This window comes from Kogia breviceps, chromosome 18, assembly GCF_026419965.1.
Source record: "Kogia breviceps isolate mKogBre1 chromosome 18, mKogBre1 haplotype 1, whole genome shotgun sequence".
Lineage (NCBI taxonomy): Eukaryota > Metazoa > Chordata > Mammalia > Artiodactyla > Physeteridae > Kogia > Kogia breviceps.
This window is the reverse complement of record NC_081327.1, coordinates 39445469-39460098: the sequence shown is the minus strand read 5'-3', so window position 1 is coordinate 39460098 and position 14630 is coordinate 39445469. Positions and strand designations below refer to the sequence as shown.

Here is a 14630-nt window from a genome sequence, read left to right as displayed (position 1 = left end):
GCAGGCACGCATCCAGCCGTCGATGATTGAGTGCCTCGCCCAGGCCTGGACTTTGGACTGCGAATGGAGTAGGCAGGGATAGATGGGTTTGGCAGGAAAGCGGGACAGAACTGGTAAAGGCGAGCGGCAGGTAGAGGCTAGCACAGCCGCTTCCCCTCTGTCCTCTTGGGCCTCCTCCGCAGGGACCTTGAGGCTTCTGCAGCCTCTCCGCAATACCAAGAACCCTCTCCACAAACCTGCGTTCAGTGTCCTTATAGTCACAGGCCCGACAAGCGTGTTCCGAGGGGGAGAGAGAGGGAGCAATAAGCTGTGACTGGGGAAACCAGGAGAGCTTCCTTGAGGAGGTGAACGATCAGGATTCCCATAGACAGATAAATGAAAACGACGTTCGTTCAGAGTGAAAGGAACAGCCCGAAAGGCAGGGAAGTGTGACGGCCCTTCATTCCAAAAACTCCTCCTTGCTTTCGGGAATCGATTTCTTGGGTCCGCCTTCATCCCCCTATTGTCCCTGGTCTGAGGGTCTCTGTGGGCCCTCCTGCCTACTCGGCAAAGGCCCTCCTTTTGAAATGCACACCTGATTGTGGCACTCATCTTAAGGACACCCTCAACCCCACCCCGTGTCTTTCCCTGTCTCCACCTCCCGTCAAAATCGAGGTCACGGTCCTTTATCCATTGGACAAACATTTGAAGAACGTCTTCAGGGCCGCTGGGAACCGGGAGAGCACTCCCAGGCCCAAAGTGCAGCGGGGGCTGCAGGTGCATCACTAAGAAGTCTCGAAACGTAGTGAACCGTGCCGGGACAGAGGCAACTCTAGGCGCCCGCCCAGCCTAAGGGGCAGGCCTCTCGGAGGAAGTGATGCCTGACGGTAAGCCTGGCTCAATCTCAAGACGGGTCTTTAGTGTCCCAGCCTTGGTCTGCGCCGTCAGGCACCCTCCCGGTTCGCACACATGGTCCCTTCTCTGTGTCTTTGTTGGAGCGCTCGGCATTTTCTCAGATCCGCATAGAGAGCGCGCGCAGGCTGCCGCTCCACCCAAACCGCAGGCGGCATACCGGCAGGGCCGCGTGTCCCTCGCGTTACCCCGTCGCCACGCCACGCCACGCCCTCTTCCCGTTCCCCGGAAATGCACCGTAGGAGCGGAAGCACCCGCCTGCAGTTGCCGGCAGCAGTTCCGCGATGGTGGGCGGCGGCGGGATGGGGGGCGGCCTCCTGGAGAACGCTAACCCCCTCATCTACGAGCGCTCTGGGGAGCGGCCAGTGACCGCAGGCGAGGAGGACGAGCAGGTTCCAGACAGCATCGACGCGCGCGAGATCTTCGATATCCGCCGCTGCCGGGCGCGGGCGGGTTCGCGGGGGGCTGGGAGGTGGTGGGATGAAGTGATGTCCAGTAGTCGGTGGAGCTGTAGTAACGCCGGGCAATCCCGGAGAGGGGGGTTCTGAGTGGGCAGAGGCGCAGAGTTCCCTTTCCTTCACTTGCCACATCTGATTCGCTCCATCAATGACCCGGAGCATCCACTGACGCTAGAAGAATTGAACGTAGTAGAGCAAGTCCGGGTTCAGGTGAGTCACTCCCAGCGTCCAGGGGAGCGACTTGTTCGGGAGAGTCAGAAGGGCTCAGCTGTGCACCAGGGGGCTGGCGTTGTCTCAGCTCACGGACTCCTCAGGGGATCTTTGGAACGGGGTGTGTGTGTGTGCCTGCCCATTTTATGGATGAGGAAACTGAGACCCATACTGGTTAGGTGACTTCCCTGAAGCAACAAACTAAGAAGAGGGTCTATGGGCAGGACGGGCCATGACTCCTAACATCCCATCTCTCCAACCAGGTGAGTGACCCCGAGAGCACAGTGGCTGTGGCCTTCACACCCACCATCCCACACTGCAGTATGGCCACACTTATTGGCCTGTCCATCAAAGTCAAGCTTCTGCGATCCCTTCCCCAGCGTTTCAAGGTAAGGTGGAACTGAGCCCTGGGGGTGAGGCAGGCATGAGTGTCTGCTACTGAGGAGGACATGGAGAGCATGAACTTGAACATCAGAGTGAGATCTGGAAGGATCCCAGCTAGCAGAGATGAAACTGGGAGGAGGCTTTCCAATTGGATGGGATAAGAATAAAGACCCAAGCTGGAAAGTGCAGAAAAGTAGTGAGGAGTGTGGCAGGAAGGGCAGTAGGGAGCTGTAGATAAGTTTGGAGCAGGGATGGGGCGCAGGTGGGCCTTTAAGTCAGTAGCAATTGGCCAGTCCTTTGGGTAGAGATGGAATGGCTGTGAGTGGGTTTGGGGTGTAATGGAAGGGCCGGAGTCCAGAGGCATGATTAGGAAGAAGGATCAGCTGGAGGTGGTGAGTGGGGAGAGGGGAAAAGGGGGTAGACAGGTGTGTGAGTGCTCAGGCCCCATCTATCTCCCTCCCAGCTGGACGTGCACATTACACCAGGGACCCATGCCTCGGAGCATGCAGGTATGTGTGGGCTGGTGTTGAGGCATTACCCTGGAGGCTCCCCACTTGCCATGGTGTTCTGTAGGGCAACATTAGGGGGAGGGTTGGGGGGTTGGCACTAGGTGGGTGACTCCGCAGTGGAGGTGGCAGCCTAGAGCTAAGCTGGCCTGACCTGAGTCTCCTGTGTTTACTGTGTTCTCCCACTCCTGCCCTCTCCCTCTCCTAAGTACACAGCACCAGGGTTGTCAGGCTTTATAGTATAGGAAGCAGACATGAGTGGCCAGGTGGGAAGGGGTCACAAGAAGGTGGGGTAGGTGTGGGCTCAGGTGGTTGGGGTAGTCTGACCAAGGTTTGGGATCCTGGGAAGGTGGCAACAGGAGGGCTTTGTTGGTGGGGGTATAAATATATTTCACCACTCTCTCCTTTCCACCCAGTGAACAAGCAGCTTGCGGATAAAGAGCGGGTGGCAGCCGCCCTAGAGAACACCCACCTGCTGGAGGTTGTGAACCAGTGCCTATCAGCCCGCTCCTGAGCCTGAATTTTTGCTCCCAGCCCCACGCAGCGCTCATGGCCTTGTTTTCTTGAATCACTGACAATAAGAAACATTTTGCATTTTGTAATAAACCCTTAATTTATATTCATTTCCCAGCATGCCTGAGAGTCTTTCTTCTCAGTGGGGGTCACTCCGGGTTTGGATAGGGGTGGTAGTGAGTGCCTATACAGGCTGGGTCTATAAGGTTTGGTTCATTTTTAAAATTTCTCCCAATGGTTTGATTAGGAAAAGTTGCAAGTATGCCAAAAAACTGAAAGAATAATGTAGTGAACACTTTTGTTTACCCACCACCTAGATTTAACAGTTGTTAACACGTTGCAGCTTTGGTTTTATTTATGTGTGTGGAGAATATAAATATACTTGAAAGTAAGCTGCAGACACATGACCCTTCACTTCTCAGTACTTCATCCTGTGTCTCCTAAGAATAAGCCTGTAACCACAGTACTGTTATTTGGCCCCTAAATGAACAATTCTCTGACACTAATATCTAATATCCAGGCATATATGAATTTCTCCCCAAAATGTCGTTCATAGTTGTTTTTTAAGTCAGGCTCCAGTCAAGTTTCGTGTATTGCATTTGGTTGTCATCTCTCTTTAGCCTCTTCTAGAACTGTCTCCCTGCCTCCCTACCTTTTAATCTTTCTTGACACTGACTACTTTGAAAAGCCCAGGTGAGTTGTCCTGGAGAAGTCCCACAGTCTGATTTGTTGTTTTGTCTGCTGTGTTTCCTATAAACTAGAAGTTGGTTGAGTTCAGGTTTGAGTTGACTAGTGAGAACCTTGCCCAGGAGTGTTGTATGTATCCTTAGCATCCACCAGTAGCTGTGTGATGCCAGCTTGTCCCCACTGTTGGTGATGCTCAGTTTGGTCCCCTGGTCAGGGCAGTGCCAGCAGATTTCTCTGCTGAAAGCCATCTGAAGCACTGTCTCCACCAGCGGCCTGGGAAACGTGTTGTCACCCCAGGTGCTCATGTCTGGGGCCTCTGCCTCGCCCAGCACAGTTGGTCACCAGGATAGACCGTGGGACTTAGACCTCGGATCAGCCAGTCAGGGGTCATAATGTCACAATCCCCTGCCTGCATTTCCTTCTCTGAGGAAAAATGCGGATATTAAGAAGACTTGCCCACCTGGTGGGCAGAGGCCTGGCCACTTGGCAAATCTGTTCTTGGGGGCCTTCTGACAATATTGGACCTGTCCTGAGAGTGGGCATTGGCCGAAGGTTTTATATATAGTATCTCGTCAGTCAGTCCTCAAGCCAGCCCTGTGTGGCAGTTGCTATTCTTTATCATCTCTGTTTTGCAGATGAGGAAAGAAGATTCTAGAATAAGTAACTGACTCCCCAGGACCTCCAGTTAGGGAGTAGAGGAACCTCAGCTGTTCAGCAGGTACTGCTCAGCTGGCAGGGGGTGCTGTTGCCTAGCTGGAGGGGCCTACGCCCACCTCCAACCCCCACTTCCAGGCGGGAGTAGCTTCGCCACCTAGTGACCAAGATCTGGCTGCTCAGAGGGGTGAAGCCATCGACCCATGTCACCCAGTTTCTTCATGTGTGATGTGGGGAGACACAATAGCTTAGTACTGCTCTGGAGATTTAAAATGGATCTGGGACCATTTCAGGTGATCTTCCAGGCAGAATACCTCCCACTTCCACAGATGAAGAAGCTTAGTGCTCCAGAGAGGCAGGAGACCACCCAGGGCCCCTCAGGCCCCAGGGAGCCTCCCCAACCACCAATACCCAGCTGTAGGCTTTACCACGTGTGTACTTCTGCACTGACAGCCCGATGTGTCTAGGTGTTTGTGGTGTCTGTGTTCACCTGGGGGTGGGAGGTCACGGAGGAGGCAGGTGTCACTGAGTCATTCAGCTGGCTCTCCTGGCAGCCAGGCAACGGTGGACGAGGATCATCAAGCTGCTCATACCCAGCTGGCATATCAGATTTCAGTCTCGACTCATCTGTGCGGGGCCCACAGCTGCCTGCAGGGACATCATATGTGAATCCTGGGCTAGTGCCCGGGGAACTTTCTGGAATCCCAGCTGCTGTCTGAGAACATGGGGGTGGGCGGGGGGGGGGGGTGAAGTTTTAGGTCCCTGAAACCCTCCACCAGGGGTGTCTGGCTGTGCTGTTTCTGGCCTGCGACTTCTCAGGCCTCGGTTACCATGTCTACAAAATGGGAACAACAAATCATAGCTGAGTGAGACTGACCCAGAGATTAGATGACATGTACGAACAGGCCCAGCTATATCCATGTTTGCTCATCATCATTCCCAAAGCACAAGGGCCTGGCACACAGTAGTAGGTATTAGTACAGGTCAGTGGAATGAATGAATTGAGACTTAACAGAAGAACTGGGGCATGGGAGCTCTGATGTAAGGAGGGCTGGGAATACTGAAATCCAGCCAAGTTGCCTTTGCAGCATTTTGCTACCCGAGGGAAGGGGGAGGGCATGGGGTCCCACAGAGAAAAGGTGGGTATGGGGGAGAGGGGAGAGGTTTCTGCATCTGCCCCTCTCCTGGGCAGACCACCATTCTGGAGAGAATGGAGCAGGAGCAGGAAAGAAGAAGCAGGAGAGGGCCCAGGGACTCACTCAACCTGTCCTCAACTAAGGGTGATAAGAAAAGTGTTCATATTGAGATATTACTACAGGCCAGACATGTGCCAACCACCTTACCTCTGCATTTTGTGTTACTTATATCTTATAACAACCCCCATGAAGACATTATCCCTGTTCTACACAAGTGGGAACTGAGGCTCAGCCAAGCTAAATGGGCAGAGGTGAAACAGCTAGTAAGGTGCAGAGCTGGGATTTGAAGGCTGGGCTATCTTAGGGGTATTCAAGCCTCAGTTTGCTCCTTCTGGGCAGCCAAGCTCAGCCCAGAGAACTGAGAGGATCAGGAATTGGGAATGGGGGTGTTTCAAGGTCATGTCCTGGTATGGTTCCCCGGGCCCCTGGCCATACCGATGCTTGTGGTAGGTCTGGACTGTTGCAGAATGCCTGGGGCCTGAGTGGCCCAATGTGGACGCAGTTCCCTTGGCAATGAGGAAACATTGCTGAGGTCAAGAGCTTAGATTATCAGAGGGGAAACCCAGCCCTAATTCCTTGCATGGCTCCCTGCTTGGAAGAAACACAGCTACCCCCCAACACCCACCCTTTGTTGGACATCCAGGGGCTCTTGTCAGCAGCAAGGTCATGTGTAAGGTGGTTAGGAGGGGCCATAAGCAGCCCAGCGGCGTTCCTGATGGGAAGTAGTTTGCTGGCTCTTAAGACTTTTGTTCCTTTTGTTTAGTTGTTTCTTAATTTTTTGGCCGTGCCACACGGCATGTAGGATCTTAGTTCCCCAGTCTGGGATCGAACCCGTGCCCCCTGCACAGGGAGCTCAAGGTCTTAACCACTGGACTGCCAGGGAAGTCCCAAGACTTTCGTTCTTTGACAGAAGGCTCAACCCATGACTCCCTCTTCCCTCTGGATCTCGTCCCGGAAGCTAAAGCCAACATGGGAGTGCCCAGGCTTCCAAGACCCCCCAGGCCATGTGAAGAACACAAATAGAGAGATCACCCCTCAGTCCAGGCCTTGCTTAACTTTGAGGACCTCAAGTAGCAGAGGGGCCTGCATGAACCCTCTAACACTTACCTAGCCAGGCCCTCCTCATTCCAAGGCCCTCTCAGATGTTGCCAAGGAAACTGATGCAGCAGTCAGAGAGACCTGACCCAGGTCTCCATGACAACCTACAGCAGCCCACTAGGATCCATCCTTCCGTGATGTCACCTGAGCCCTGAATGGGTGCCCCCCACCCCCACCACACTCATCACAATCATACGTCACTCTAATAGCGGGTCCCTGTCACAAAGTACCTCACAGAGTGCCTGTTCCCAGTCTCCATACACCCCAAACATGAGCAAGGCAGTTTACAGCTGGCCACCCTGAGGCTGGGAGGGAGGCAAGACCCAGGAGCCTGGAGACAGATTCAGGACTAGAACCCAAGCCTCCCCATTATATCTCCCCTCTGTGCCCCAGCGCCCTCCCCGGGTTGAGGAGGGGCTGATCTCTGGGTAGTGGTAGCACCAAGTGGTGGCTAACCCACCCCCACCCCGCTGACCCCATCCCTACTCTACAACTATGCCCCTTCTGAATGGGAGTCTGAACCTCCGGGCCCTGTGTGTGCTCTGAACTGCAGGCACAGTCTGAGACTAAAGGGAAGGAAGGAGACATTGCAGACTCTTAGAGTGGCTGGAGCTGGACCTGACCCTGGTCTAGTCCCACCCCTATCTGTTCCTGCTGGCATTGACACCTGTCTGCCAGGATTTCCCCAACTTTGGGCAACCTCCAGGCCAGGAGCAGAATGACCAGGGCCAGGTATTTTTAGCAGAGTTACTGGCAGCTGCCTGGAGTGTGCTGAGGGGGAGGTGGTGCTGACTTCATCCTTTTCCTTCTCTGGGCCTGTATTCCCTCCCCAAGGTTCAAGCTGCCCCTCTACCTGCACCACACTGCCAGCGGGCCTCCCTTCCTTGCCCCCTCCCCCAAACAGCTCTGCAAGGGTCCCCAGGGGCTCAGGTGTCACTAACCCTCATCCTGAAGGGCAGGCTCATCAGGTGGAATCTTCAACTGCCAAGGGCAGGGATGAGAGTGGGAAGGACCTGGTGCTGAGGCGAGAAGCCTGGATTTAGGGCCCCTAAATTCTAGCTCAGATACCAGCAGGTGGGGAATGGGTGACATGGGCAGTGAAGGGTGAAGTCTGTCTGACCTGTAACTGGTCTGCTTGCTTGGGCGACAGGCCAGGACTGGGAGAGAGGGAAAAGAGAAATCACTTTTAAAGGGCCAGACCTCAATTCTTCCCTAGTGGGGACTTGGTGCACTTGGCTGGTCGGGGCTTTCCCCCTGGCCCCCACCCGTGGTGGCACCCTCCACCTCCATGGCCCTCCTCCGCACCATTCACGTGCTCCCTTTCCTTCTCCCTTTTCCCTCCTTACCTGCCCCCCTCCCCTCGCCCTCGCCCCCCCCCGCCACACACACACACACACACACACACACACACACACACACACACACACACACACACACACACACACACACACACTCAGACCCGGCTGTTGTCTGAGGAGCCAGCCCCTGCCCCGCCCTGACGGGTGAGGCGGGGGCTGGGTGGGTGTGCGGTCCTAGGAGTAGGGCGGGGGATCCCCCTCGGGAGATGGGGACGGACACGTCAGCCCCCGGACAGCGCAGCCCGGGGCGAGCGCGGGGGTGGCGGCGGGGGCGGGCAGAGGCTTAAATAGGCGGCTCTGGAGCCCGGACCCAGTGCGGACCGAGAAGGCAGCAGCTGCGACAGCGTCGAGTGTCCGAGCCTGGGTCTGCGAGTGGATTGTATCCGAGCCCGGGACCTACCTAGTCCTGACCGTGTCTGTGTGTGAGCGGGTGAGTGTCCTGGCAGAGCGGGGCGGGGGTGGTCTCACCGTCTGGGATGAACGAGTCAGGAGGATGGGTCACAAGTCAGGACGCAAGGACCTTCTGCGGCACGTCCTGGGCCCCGAGCATCTTTCTTGACCCGTGGTCGGGCAGGCGCGTACCGGGCCCAGCTTCCCACTCCATCTCCACCGCGGCTCACGCAGCCATCTGGATTCCCGTTCCCCAGACGGCGTCCGACGCGATGACTCTGAACGGCGGCGGCAGCGGAGCGGGCGGGAGCCGCGGTGGGGGCCGCGAGCGCGAGCGCCGTCGGGGCAGCACACCCTGGGGCCCGGCGCCCCCGCTGCACCGCCGGAGCATGCCTGTGGACGAGCGCGACTTGCAGGCGGCGCTGGCTCCGGGAGCTCTGACAACGGCCGAGCCCGGGACTGGGGCCCAGGGTCCGAGGCTGGACTGGCCCCAGGGCTCCTCCGACTCGCTCAGCTCAGGTGGCAGCGATTCAGACGAGAGCGTTTACAAGGTGCTGCTGCTGGGGGCGCCTGGCGTCGGCAAGAGTGCTCTGGCGCGCATCTTCGGTGGTATAGAGGACGGGCCTGAAGCAGAGGCCGCAGGTGAGGGGCTGGGAGGGACTGTTCAAGGGAGGGGCGAGCACAGGGTTAGGACTGGGAGCTACAGGACTGGGCACCAGGATCAAAAGCAGCAGATAACAAAGGGATTCTGAAGGCACTTTGAGAATCTGCCTCTACATACCCCTTTCACAGATGGGGAAACTAAGGGAGAAGGTACCCCAGCCCTTAGTAGGGAAAGAAGTGCTTAGAGTATAAGGCCCAGGGCATACGATTAATTACTCTGTAGTCTGGAGACAGGATATCCCTCCCTGCCAGGCCTGGCAAGAACCCAGCCAGAGGGAGTTTCGAGGAGAGGAGTCCTAGGTAACCAAGGTCCCCAGGGGATGTCTGTTCTAACTCAGGCCACTGTGGTCAGAACCACCCTGGGTCTCAGGCAACAGGAGGGCAGGGAGCACAGGAGTGTCTACCCAGGACATTGCTAGCTTGGGGTAAGGGTGCCTAGGTGGGGGCCAGGCACACCGTGCCCTCCAACCCCCCATATCTCAACCCTGTCACTTCTGTTGCTACATAGCAGCTATCAGTGAAGGAGAAGGTTAGGAGGGCTCTGGGGAGGAGTTGAAGGGTGTGGCCAGAACAGGAAACCTGGTGTATTGGAGGAGGGGGGCTCTTGGCAGCCAGCAGGTAACCTGATTACTGGTCTCCTGCCTAGGCCACACGTATGATCGCTCCATCCTGGTGGATGGAGAAGAGGCAGCGCTCATGGTCTATGACATTTGGGAGCAGGTAAGATGCAGGCTGAGACCAGGGCAGGGTGGGAGGGGTGAGCTGGGGGTAGGGACCTGCCGGGAGTGACAGCCTTGTAGCTGGGGCGTGAGGACTATTGGGTAAATATGTGTCTGTATTCCCTAGGATGGGGGCCGCTGGCTACCTGGCCACTGCATGGCCATGGGAGATGCATATGTCATCGTGTATTCAGTGACGGACAAGGACAGCTTTGAGAAGGCCTCAGAGCTTCGGGTCCAGCTGCGGAGGGCGCGGCAGACAGACGACGTGCCCATCATCCTAGTGGGCAACAAGAGCGACCTAGTGCGCTCTCGTGAGGTCTCCTTGGATGGTGAGCGGGAGGGAGTGGGTCAGAAAGGGAGGGAGATCCTGGCTGGGCTGTGGTCCACTCAGTCTTGACTCAGCTCGAGTCCCTGGGGATCATCAGTGGCTAAAAATGTTTAGGAAGAAAACTCAGGGAGAGGGGGGAGAGCTTCTGCCCTCCCACAGGACTCCCAAAGACCTGAGTGCTGGGGAAAGGACCAAATAAGCTAGTGGAGGTGAAGGCTGCTGGACGCTGAGCTGGGCCACCTCAGTGCCCTCCTTTTCTGTCCTCTTTGTCCCTGGCCTGGCATATGAGGGGTGAGGAGAGTGCAGGGAATCAGGCCAGGAGTTCAGAGCCTGGATTCCAGGCCAGGGCCAGTCTCAGCATAGTCTTGCCCTTGGGGAGCACCCACTTCCTGGGCTCAGCATCATCCTCTGTGGCCCCCAGACCTGAGCCCTGCAGAGGAACCAGCCGTGACTTGGCGACGTCCACCCTATTCTACCCATCATTCATCATGATATAACATCGAGCCATAGAACACTAAGCTGTTCAACAAACTTTTCATTTGTTGACTACTACAGCACTTCCATTTAAATATCAAACTTCAGAGTATTTCAATAAATGAGTCTCCTTTTGTGGGCCTTTGTGAGCTCCTTAAACGTAGGCACGCTCTGCCAACTGGGTGACCCAGTGATGCCTGGGCCCCTCTGTACAGGAGCTGGGGTGGTTGTGTTTCTGGGGAAGACCCAGAGATGTGGTAGCTGCCATGGCGTGGCCAGGGTTTGAGTGGGCTGTTCATCCCCGCACCCTTTGTTTATTGATGTGTGCCTGTCCCCACCCACACCAGAGGGCCGGGCCTGTGCCGTCGTCTTCGACTGCAAGTTTATCGAGACATCAGCTGCGCTGCACCACAATGTCCAGGCGCTGTTTGAGGGTGTCGTGCGCCAGATACGCCTGCGCAGGGACAGCAAAGAGGCCAACGCACGTCGGCAAGCGGGTACTCGGCGGCGAGAGAGCCTTGGCAAGAAGGCGAAGCGCTTCCTGGGCCGCATCGTTGCTCGAAACAGCCGCAAGATGGCCTTGCGTGCCAAGTCCAAGTCCTGCCACGACCTCTCCGTGCTCTAGGCCCTGGGGCACTCACTGTATTGTGCAGACAGATGGGCAGATTGGTGGGCTGGCCCAGCCAACCGCCCAAGGTGCCCCAGGACTGGCTCAGACTCTGGGTATCCCGCACCTCATGGTCATGGACAGAGAGACAGTGCTGCCCAGGGAGGTGGCTCCCAGTGGGCGTCAAGGGCTGGGCCCACAGAGACGCCCGTGCAGGCCCATGTGCGTCCCACGAAGCAGCCTGAGCCCAGCCTGTGGAGCAGGCCTATGAATGGGGAGAGGACTCTGCCTTTCTCTACACCCGTGGTGTGCATGCCCTGGCGGGAGGCTGTTCAGTGCAGTGGCTATTTGTTTACATGCAGATTTTTGTAATAAAGACTATTTCCTGATAGGTCAGGGCTGTTGACTCTGTGTTTCCTTTGATTCGGGGGCTGCAGGAGCAGGAAGGGTTCCTGAAGTTGAGGAACCTTCAAGGCTGGTTCCTGAAGCTGCCCCACCCTAGTATGTGGCCTTGACTATTCTAATGTTTGGGCCCAGATATAGCCAGCTGGATCAGAGGGGCAGGTGTGGGTGGGGGCCTGGTTGGGGGGTCCAAGCAGCAGGAAGAGACATGAATCCCACCCAGCCTGTTAGCCAGATTCTTCTGAGCTGGAGCCTGGCATTGCCTAGCTGATCAAAGGCTCAGTTACCCCACTGTATGTAAGGGAAATTGAGGCTGCCCAAGGGACCACGTCCTGCCCCAGGTGTCATGGCCAAACAAGAACCCTGGGTCTGGCTCCTGGGTGGGTGTCTCTGCCCTGCTCCCTCCTGAGGGGCTGGAAATCTGCTGAGGTGGAGTGGCTGTGGAAGACTTCTGAGACTCCCTGGCTAGAGAAGGAGGCGGCTGGTTTGTTAAGGCTGGGATGAGGAAGGCACAGTCAGGCGGACTTGAGTCCGCATGTCTCCCCACCTCCCGTCTGAGGCTGGGCTACTGCGAAGGGAGTGGGAGGCGGAGGACAGGGAGGGTTCACTGTTCTCCCTGCTGTGAGTGGCCAGGCCAGAGCATCCCATGCTCGGCATTGGCTAATGTGGGAGCAGGTCCCTGGAGCCCTCCTTGCCTGGAAGGAGAGGCCTTGCATTTGCACATAAATGTGTGCAGATTCGCTGACAGCTGGAGGTGTGCATTTCCCCACCACCCACCTCTGGGAAGGGGAGGCTTCTGGGCATAGGGGCCTGCTAGGAGTTTGCCCGCATCATTTCAGGAGGGAACATCCCTGTTCAGCAATGGCATACAGGGGACAGAAGCACTTGCCCGAGGCCACACGGGCAGAAGTGGCTGAGTAGGGACTGGTATATGTCTGCCCACCTTGGGAGACCAGAAGCAGCCTGGGGCAGGGCTCGGGACAGTTTCTGAAAAGGTTCCAGGCCAGGGTCCATACATTTCTTTTTTTTATTTATTTTTATTTTTATTTTAATACAGCAGTTTCTTATTAGTTATCTATTTTTTATACATATTAGTGTATATATGTCAATCCCAATCTCCCAATTCATCCCACCACCTTCCCCACCCCCGTTTCCCCCCTTGGTGTCCATATGTTTGTTCTCTACATCTGGGTCTCTATTTCTGCCTTGCAAACGGGTTCATCTGTACCATTTTTCTAGAGTCCACATATATGTGTTAATATATGATATTTGTTTTTCTCTTTCTGACTTACTTCACTCTGTATGACAGTCTCTAGGTCCATCCACATCTCTACAAATGACCCAGTTTCGTTCCTTTTTATGGCTGAGTAATATTCCATTGTACCTATGTACCACATCTTCTTTATCCATTCATCTGTTGATGGGCATTTAGGTTGTTTCCATGACCGGGCTATTGTAAATAGTGCTGCAATGTACGTTGGGGGGTACAAGTGTCTTTTTGAATTATGTTTTTCTCTGGGTATATGCCCAGTAGTGGGATTGCTGGGTCATATGGTAATTCTATTTTTAGTTTTTTAAGGAACCTCCACACTGTTCTCCATAGTGGCTGTATCAATTGACATTCCCACCAACAGTGCGAGAGGGTTCCCTTTTCTCCACACCCTTTCCAGCATTTGCTGTTTGTAGATTTTCTGATAATGCCCATTCTAACCAGTGTGAGGTGATATCTCATTGCAGTTTTGCATTTCTCTAGTAATTAGTGATGTTGAGCAGCTTTTCGTGTGCTTCTTGGCCATCTGTATGTCTTCTTTGGACAAATGTCTATTTAGGTCTTCTGACCGTTTTTTGATTGGGTTGTTTGTTTTTTTAATATTGAGCTGCATGAGCTGTTTATATATTTTGGAGAGTAATCCTTTGATGATACGTTTGCAAATATTTTCTCCCATTCTGAGGGTTGCCTTTTCGTCTCGTTTATAGTTTCCTTTGCTTTGCAAAAGCTTTTAAGTTTCATTAGGTCCCATTTGTTTATTTTTGTTTTTATTTCCGTTACTCTAGGAGGTGGGTCAAAAAAGATCTTGCTGTGATATATGTCAAAGAGTGTTCTTCCTATGTTTTCCTCTAAGAGTTTTATAGTGTCCGGTCTTACGTTTAGGTCTCTAATCCATTTTGAGTTTATTTTTGTGTATGGTGTTAGGAAGTGTTCTAATTTCATTCTTTTACATGTAGCTGTCCAGTTTTCCCAGCACCACTTATTGAAGAGACCATCAATTTCTTCATTAGTCAATTTTTTCACTCCACAGACTCCTGGGAACCCTCAAAACCTGGTTAGAATTCTGATTTTTCAATAGCAGAAGGAGGTTTAAGGGCTGCTCCCCAGGTGTGAGATCCCCATGACTAACCCACATGCCCCCTAGGGCGATGTTAACTGCTCAGAGCTGCTGCTGTTCCCCACTCCCAATCCCAACATACTTCAAGGCATGTGGCAGGCATGGTTTTCTCAGAGTAGGTGAAGGTTCTGAGGCCTGAAAAAGAATACAGACCTCCCTAGCTCTGCCACTTATTGGCTGTTGACACTGTTGACAAGCCGCTCAGCCTCTCTGTGCCTCAGTGTGTGACATGGGGATGATGTCTTCTTCGGAATGGAGTGGTTGGAATAATGAAGGTATGTGCTTAGAGCAGTGCCAGGCGCAGAGTAGGAGCTTAACGCATGTGAGACCCCCTTCAATATCTGCATGCTGCACCGCTCCAGGCTGGGGTGCCCAGGTGACACTGAGGCAGGCACTCAACTTGTGACAGACAAAGCTGGGGTGAGCTGAGGAGTCCTGATCCAGCTTTCCAGCCTGAGAGAATATAACCAGATATGCAGTGGGAAGGACTTGGGGGAAACCATGGGAGAGACTGGAGACCAGGGTCCCTGACCTTTCCCACCCTCCCCCCCGTCATCCCAGACTCCCAGGCCGAGAGGCGTCTCCTGACTCTACTTGGCTGCCCTCATTGGGGGCAGGGCCCCTGGTCCACCCTGCAATTCCCTCAAGTCACCTGAGCTGGCTCAGTCTTTTCTCTCCTTCTCAGAGGCACAAGACAGTACA

At 54.8% G+C, this 14630-nt stretch overlaps 2 protein-coding genes across 3 annotated transcripts; both read left to right on the top strand.

The window, feature by feature from the left end:
• Positions 1–1113: 1113 nt before the first annotated feature.
• Positions 1114–3072, top strand: CIAO2B (cytosolic iron-sulfur assembly component 2B). Its single transcript, XM_059046007.2, has 5 exons — positions 1114–1319; positions 1482–1559; positions 1823–1948; positions 2407–2452; positions 2866–3072. The coding sequence occupies exons 1-5, from the start codon at positions 1176–1178 to the stop codon at positions 2961–2963; spliced, it is 492 nt and encodes a 163-aa protein (XP_058901990.1). The 5' UTR covers positions 1114–1175; the 3' UTR covers positions 2964–3072.
• A 5174-nt stretch (positions 3073–8246) lies between these two features.
• Positions 8247–11530, top strand: RRAD (RRAD, Ras related glycolysis inhibitor and calcium channel regulator). 2 transcript variants are annotated; one of them, XM_059045997.2, is made up of 5 exons: positions 8247–8385; positions 8603–8987; positions 9655–9728; positions 9855–10059; positions 10880–11530. In XM_059045997.2, exons 2-5 carry the CDS (start codon positions 8618–8620, stop codon positions 11155–11157), a joined length of 927 nt encoding a protein of 308 aa, XP_058901980.1. In that variant the 5' UTR covers positions 8247–8385; positions 8603–8617; the 3' UTR covers positions 11158–11530. The 2 variants fall into 2 exon arrangements, with proteins under 2 accessions (XP_058901980.1, XP_058901979.1); XM_059045996.2 differs by lacking the exon at positions 8247–8385 and having other exon boundaries at positions 8394–8987.
• Positions 11531–14630: the final 3100 nt, after the last annotated feature.